This window comes from Gopherus flavomarginatus, chromosome 4, assembly GCF_025201925.1.
Source record: "Gopherus flavomarginatus isolate rGopFla2 chromosome 4, rGopFla2.mat.asm, whole genome shotgun sequence".
In the NCBI taxonomy this organism is placed as follows: domain Eukaryota; kingdom Metazoa; phylum Chordata; order Testudines; family Testudinidae; genus Gopherus; species Gopherus flavomarginatus.
In genome coordinates, this window is record NC_066620.1 from 37576938 (window position 1) to 37584633 (window position 7696).

General features: G+C 42.2%; 1 protein-coding gene across 1 annotated transcript in view; it reads right to left on the minus strand.

Annotated features, from left to right (window-relative positions):
• RHOQ (ras homolog family member Q) overlaps positions 1 to 3483 on the minus strand; it is a 30873-nt gene extending 27390 nt beyond the window's left edge. Inside the window, exons 1-2 of the mRNA XM_050951952.1 lie at positions 2904 to 3483; positions 2271 to 2329 (exon numbers count right to left, since the gene is read on the minus strand). Coding sequence (XP_050807909.1) covers positions 2271 to 2329; positions 2904 to 3045 — 201 coding nt within the window. The 5' untranslated portion in view covers positions 3046 to 3483. The remainder of the gene's footprint in view (positions 1 to 2270; positions 2330 to 2903) is intronic.
• Between the last annotated feature and the right edge of the window lie 4213 nt (positions 3484 to 7696).

Sequence of the window (7696 nt, forward strand, 5' to 3'; positions counted from 1 at the left end):
CACGGCTGCTGGTGGGGCACCTCCTTCAGGGCTGGGCACCTGGCCAACAGCTGCCGCTCTCCAGCTGCCCAGCTCTGAAGGCAGGGCAGAAGTAAGGGTGGCAATACCATCAAACCCCACCCCCCCTAAAATAACCTTGCAACAACCCTGCAACTCTGTTTTGGGTCAGGACCTTCAATTTGAGAAACACTGGTCTCCTTTGTGAAATCTGTACCGTATAGGTTAAAGCCACACAGAAGACCAGATTTCACAGTCCGTGAGGTGTTTCTCATGGCCATGAATTTGATAGGGCCCTAGTCTTGAAACTAAACAAAATAAACATGCTTCAGATATAGATATGACTTTTGCCTAGCTAGAAATGAGGTCAGTTCATAGAATCATAGATTATTAGGGTTGGAAGGGACCTCAAGAGATCATCTAGTCCAACCCCCTGCTCAAAGCAGGACCAATCCCCAAATGGCCCCCTCAAGGATTGAACTCACAACCCTGGCTTTAGCAAGCCAGTGCTCAAACCACTGAGCTATCCCTCTATTTCTGCTGCTTCTGCTAGTAGGAATTTTGAAATTCATTTCCTGCCCAGTGAAAGCATATTATATATAATTGGGTGAATAAGAACACAAGAATGGCCATACTGGGTCACACCAAAGGTCCATCCAGCCCAGTATCCTCCCTACCGATAGTGGCCAATGCCACATGCCCCAGAGGGAGTGAACCTAACAGGCAATGATCAAGTGATCTCTCTCCTGACATCCATCTTCACCCTCTGACAAACAGAGGCTAGGGACACCATTCCTTACCCATCCTGGCTAACAGCCATTAATGGACTTAACCTCCATGAATTTATCTAGTTCTCTTTTAAACCCTGTGATAGACCTAGCCTTCACAACTTCCTGAGGCAAGGAGTTCCACAGGTTGACTGCGCTGTGTGAAGAACTTCCTTTTATTTGTTTTAAACCTGCTGCCCATTACTTTGCTTGTTTACTTTGAATGTTGTTTTCTTTGCTTAAGATGGATGTCTGTCTGAAGCATATACTCTAGTTCAAACACTAGTTGTTGGGCTACATATAGAAATCACAGGATGAAGTCTATGGTCTGTATTATGCAGATCAGACTAGATTATCTTAATGAAAAAAAACCCTTACATATATTTGAAATGAAAAACACAGTCACGTCCTTATGAGAGGCTCAAGACATTGCGATGTCAACCTTTATGAATTATTTTGTTTACATACGCCCCCCAAGCAGCTCCATGTCATTTAACTTAGGACAGTTTCTTCGTCTGCAGATTTGCAGAAAGTAGGTGTTTTTAATGTAAACTCAATAGTTATTGAAATCTTTTCTTGACATCTTAACAGATGCCACAAATATCAATACAATCATACCAGGGATCTCTTGCACTTCAAGCAGGTTTTGTTTGCTATAAGCAGTTTCAAAAATTACAGATGGACAAAGCATCTTTCACAATAGGATTTGGAGGCTTGCTAACACAAATTATTCAGTTTGTTTTGTTCAGGCACCAGATAAATTATTACAAATGGAGGTGGCAGAGAGCGATAACACTTAAAATGAGGCAGTCTTTTTTATAAATTGCAAAACTTTTAGTTATTTAGATTTTCCTAATTAAACATGATCAAGAGAGACTGCAATAATCTGGGTTTCTGTGAAGATGTGGTATGCTTGAAAAGGAAGAGAAACAGATCTCACACTGCATAAAGCCATTCAGAATACTAAATCAAAAGAGGGTTTTAAATCTTGACAGGCTACAGAAGTAATTGCAATTGTTTGGACTCAGAATGATGATTTCAGGAATTCAAGTGATGTGTTGCAATGCTGTAACAAACCGAACCAGACAAAATGCCTTCCCATAAAATTAGATGATGCCATTAGCCACCAATCAGAATCCTACAGTCATGTACTTCAGTCACCAATAAGGGACTAGACAGAGAACTGAAGAGGACCTGGCCATTTAAAACCAAAAATAAAGTCTATTACAGCTGATTGGAATAAGAGTTCAATTAATTATTTTTTTAAAACCCAACATCCTGTTTTTATCATTGGTTTTAAAAACATGGCAACACATGGAACTTGATGGAAGCAGGTGATTACTACAAATCAGTGTAGAGACAGCCCAACATAAACAAATACCACTGAATTAATCAATGTGTACTCAACCATGAAAATAACTAAACTTTGGAAAACACTTCAGGCTGGAACAATAAAAAACGTGCAGGTGTTGGATTAGCATTTTGGCCGGATCTGAAAGTACTCACCTGTCCTGCAGTGTCATACAAACCCAGCAGATACTGCTTCCCCCCAACTGTAACAGTGACTGTAAAAGAGGAAAAAATAAAGATGTTGCTAATAATGTAGCTAAGGGGCACACAAAGCACCTTTCTGACACAAAAGCAGGAGTGTTTTCAGTTATAAAAGCAGACTCAACATTAAAAAAAACAAGAGGTCTAAACAAGCTAGTACAAGAACACATCTGCAATGCACTTGGAGATGCAGAAAGAATGGGTTTAATATTTATGTCGTTTCATGTCAAGCACCCAGAGCCAGTGGCAGTTCTGTTTGAAACCTTTCCAGGCACTTTTTAATGTGTTGGTCTTGTTTAGACATTTATATCCGCCGGCACCGCCCCCCAGCAGTTAAAGCATACTGGGCCAGGATCCTTTGTACGTACTTTCATCTGGAGGATCCTTTCCAAGGGGAGATGGAAGTGGGCAGGCAGGCAGGACCGGCACAGAAGGGTTAAAACCAGACTTTGTGAAGAAGGTCAAGGCAGAAGGCCCAGTGTCGGAAAATGGCAAAGTTCCGCTAAAGTTCTTCTGTTGCAGAGGAGGAGCCTCTTACTCAGCACTTCTAAGCCCTCACGTTTACTAGCGATCCCGGGCGCCCCTTACCTGCATAGTGGTCAAACACGGTGGGCACATACTCCTCTGGAAACGCGTCGTTGGCATAGCTCATCAGCAGGCACGTTTTCCCCACGGCCCCGTCCCCCACCACCACGCATTTCAGCATGACCGTCCCGGTCCCATTGGCCATGGTTCGAGGCCACTCGTCATTGTCAAGGGTTCAGCTGAGCTCCGAGGGGCGAGTCCACATCTTCGCCGCCCCCGGCTGCGGGTCGCTTAGCAGGCGCCGCAGCCCGCCGGGGCTGGCATTTCTGCCCCGGGCAGTGCCAAATTCGGCTCGCAGGGCTCTTCCTTCCTCTCGCCCCGGCCAGCTGAGCACGATGACACAATGGATCATAAGACTTGCAGCTCGGAGAAAACAGGAACTTTGAGCAGGAAAACCAGCACAGGGCACGGCACTTTTCTCCTCCAGCCCAGGCGGCCACCCAGGTGCAACCTCGCCCCCAGGCTGCAGTGACAGGCACCCCCGAGAGAGGGGCCAGGGCAGAGCTCCCCAAAGCAACTGTTCGGCCACTTTCCTTCCCGCCCCCGCCCCTAACTTGTCCCGGCTTCGGGCACCACTTCGGCAACCCTGCAATCTCAGACTAGCTTGATTCGGAGGGGAAAAGGAGGAGCGAAGCCAAATGGCTAAAGAGCGACTCAGGGCTCCTCTCCAAAGAGCCAGCAGCTCTTAGAAACGTCCAAGGCTTTGCAAGTGCGCCCGGGGCCTCCTTCTGGAAAGGAAAAGCAAAAAGGGGAATCCCTTCCTCCAGTAAAATCATCGTCACATGCCCGCGGGTTTGGGAGCTGATCGTCTCGTAGGTGAGCTGGCTGGCTGAAAGAGGGACTTTTAAACTAGATGGCTAGAGTCGATGATGGGGTGAGATGATGTACATATATATACATGCACCTATATTAAACAAGCACATATCTATGCGTATTGAAATTTCATCACTATAGATCATGAAATTGTAAAGTCGCATTTTCTCTCTTTCCCGCCACACACACACAGCAAAATCCGTCATCCTAAAGGGGTAGATTTACAAAAATTGCTTCTGAATTGAGAGAGCCTCCTTCTCAGTGAGTGTGATTTTGACAGGTTAGAAATTAGCACCAATTAATTTTCCTATTGTGAAGAGTTGTTGGGATCTTTTCTCCCTTCCCTCCACGAAATGAGAACTTATCTTCTATGGATAAGAAGAAAACTTTTAAAAACAAAATGGTGTCAGGTTGAAATGGGACTGACCTGCAAAGGCCAGTATGAAAAGAATCAGAAAAGGACTGTTTTTTTCAGCCCTGGTTATATGTTAGAGATGTCCTCATACAGAAGCAAATCTGTTCTTGGGTCTGAATTTCATGACTATGTCATGTGCATGCATTCGGGATGTGTATATGTCCGAGTCATGAAATTCAGTCCTAAATACAGATTTGCCTCAGTATGAACCCATCTCTAATATATATCCAGTGCTGAAGAAACCAGGCCTTTCATAGCTAATAAATTAAACCACAATAGTCCATGTATCCAAACAGCCACACATGTTGGGTCTTCAAGCAACAAGCAATACCATCCAAACTAGGGGGTGCTGCTAACTTTGCATCGTTTTAAACCATCATTGAGAAGCCTGGATGCAGTGCTGAGTTGCCAAGTACTTAATACTTAACAGGGCCCTGAGATTTATTGAGTTCCCAGGTAGTATCTTGTTGGCCAACACCTTCACATTAGCTTGGCAAGCACTAATGATAAAATATATTGTATAAGATATTACGGATGAAATCCTGGCTCCATTATGGTTAATGACAAAACTCCCATTGGTGCTCAGAGTTCACCCCCTACTCAATTTTTTAAACTGCAGATTCCTTAAATGCAGGAGACCACACTGATAGTGAATTCAGTGATAGTGAAACTCACTTACCTTTTATTTAGGCTTGAAAGAATCAATTTTTATTTTTTAATCATTTCAATGGATCTCAATGTTTATTTTTAAGCATGTTTTCAATTTTTATCAAATTATATTTTCACAATTGTGCAAAATTATAAGGTTTAGTTTTTTTATTTGTTTAAATTTTCACAGTTGAAGGAAATTATGTGAGAGTTAGATAATCATTATTTAATGACAGCAGATGTTGAGATTCAAAAAGTTAAAGCTTTACAGCCATTAAAACACAAATTGTTAGTGTCACATGTCAAAGTATACAGAGTAAATATCCTTCGTCAAACTCTAAGAAGTGCTCAAGTAGCGTTTCTCTTACTTTGCCTATGTGTAAATTTCAGTTATCGAAGGAAATATTTTTTCCCTGGTTTGTGTGTGTACAGTGAAATCAACATTTACTGACAAAAAATATAATCCTTCTAAGTCTACTTTTTACTTTATTTATTTATTTTAAGACTTATTGCCAAATCCCTGAGCACCACACAATCATGATAAAACATACCGCTTATTGCATCACAAAGCGCAAACAGCCCGCCTCGTCATCCAAAACTACCTGTTCTCCACCCCGTCCTTATGTCAGCCCCATCCCCCACTGCTGAAAGAGGCTAGGATAGCAAATGAGCCTCAGAGCACATCCTGAAGGAATTAAATCCAGGCTTTGGCAGACCCAGAAGTATGGATGTATATTCTGGAGCAGTCTGTTATTCCCACCCTGTTTCAACCCCGGACCATCATCTTGAGTGTCTGAGCTGACAGAACCTGCCATGGTGTCACTCACATAGGGAAAGAGATGGTTCCTCAGGTAACTTGAACCCATATTGTTTAGGCCTTTGCGAGTCAAAGCTGACCCCTTAAACTTTACCCAGAATTCATTTGGTAACCACTGCAGATCTCAAAGCACAGATACAGTCTGCTCCTTCAGAGAACTGTTGTATAAGAAGTGGGCAGCCGAATTGCACACTAGCTCAAGTTTCAGGATGAATTTTGGAAGTCACTCCATGTGTCATACATTGTAGTAAACTGACCTTGTAACTTTTAACTTTTGAGAAGCTCCAAGCACTTCGTAGTGATAGTTCCTAGATAGATTAGATTACGTGTGACAATGACCTGAGTGATCATGGTGGAGTTCAAATCCAAGAGAAAAGCCCATAACGTTGTTATCGAGCTTCCAAAAAAAAAAAAAAAAAGTGCACTTTGTAACAGCTATTAGCTAGATATCCAGGAGGAGTTGAGCATTTCAACCAGACCCAAGGTTTTGAACCTGAGTAACAAATGGCCTAGGTATATGCCATCAACCTAAGGTGCTTTGTGTAATTGTCATAATTTCTGATAGTTGCTTCCCCTACTCTGTAAGCATTGCTTCCACCTTGTTTGGATTGCATATCAGCCTGCTTGCTCTCATCCATGTCCAAATCTCTGCTGCTAGACTCTGGGTAAATCACTCATTTGTACCAACTGGGTTGGAGAAGATCATGGAGATACAGAACTGTGCGCCCTCTGTATATTAAAATCCTAAACCCCATGCCTCTTGCCAGCACTGCCACTGGCTCATAAACATGTTGAATAGGACAGCTGATAGAATGGAACCCTGTAGAGCCTCACATAAAAGAGCCCAGTTTGCAAATGAACAATTGCCCAGTACTGCTAGTTCTACCTCAAGCACTTCTAGCTCTGGTCACTCACCACCTATAGATCCTGTTTTCATGCAAGTAGTGATAATAGTGCAATAATGAGGGAAGAACAATAAAGAAAACATTACAGCTGGGAACTCTTTTAAATAGATTTTTTCCAGCATTTCCAAACATCAGACCCTCAGCTGATGTAAATCTGCATAGCTCCACTGAAAAATTCAACAAAATTGTAAACTGGCAAAACAATATTTTACCAGAAATCATATCTTTCTTCCAGACACATCAAAAATCCGACATTACATTAAATATATTTCCATTTTCAGCAACACAGATCACAAGCTGTGAATGTTAAAATTATTACTCACCTATGAATTTCAAATCTTAATATTAAAGATATTAGCGCCACTGGCACAAATTCATGTTGGTTTTTCTTCTCTTCAACCATAGGCTACTAATGTAAAACAATTGCAAGTTTTAAAGTGTAAGGTAAGGCATTTTCTTCCTGATTCGTAAACTTTATGTTCTATCCATTGTATGTGCACTAGAACTGGTGGGGAAGTGGAAAACAGATTTTGCAAAAGAATTCTGGAACATTGTTTTCAGGTTTTTATGGAAATTACATTTTAACTGATTTTTGTCCCCATGCTAGCATCCAAAATGGTTGATATTGTAAGGTTGCAAATGAGCGCTAGGCGGTAGCATTGCTTTTCCTTTTGAGGATAAAAACCTTACCTGATTTTATTTTATTTATTTAATTAATTGATTCAAATGTTTGGCTACTTAATTTTAAGGGTGTTGCCGGCACAGAGTGCCCGAGGGAAGCAACAGCGGGGTCCGTTGCCCAGTGTGCTCCGCGCCAATAAACACACCAGGGTGGAGAAGCAACCAAAGTTTATTTGAGATCTCAAAGCGGTGCAAGGAGACTGACACGCCTCAAATCAAGCACACTGAAACAAGCAGCTTTTCTCTTTTATACCTGAGTTGTTTACTGAAAACTTTTTCTTGCTGACTAGTTTATCCCCCGCTCCCCTCCCTCCAGCTGCAGCGTTTCTTCTCACTCAATCTTTTGCCTCCCCCTTCCTCCTGTTACAGACATGTATGCTATATCTAAAAGCGGCCTTGAGCTAGTTTCAGCCTAGCCTCAGTCTGCTACAATAGAGAACTGGCTGTTAACAACAGAGAACTAGCTGCTGATACTACATGTTTGCAGCTATTAGCACATTAGATTACACAAAATGTT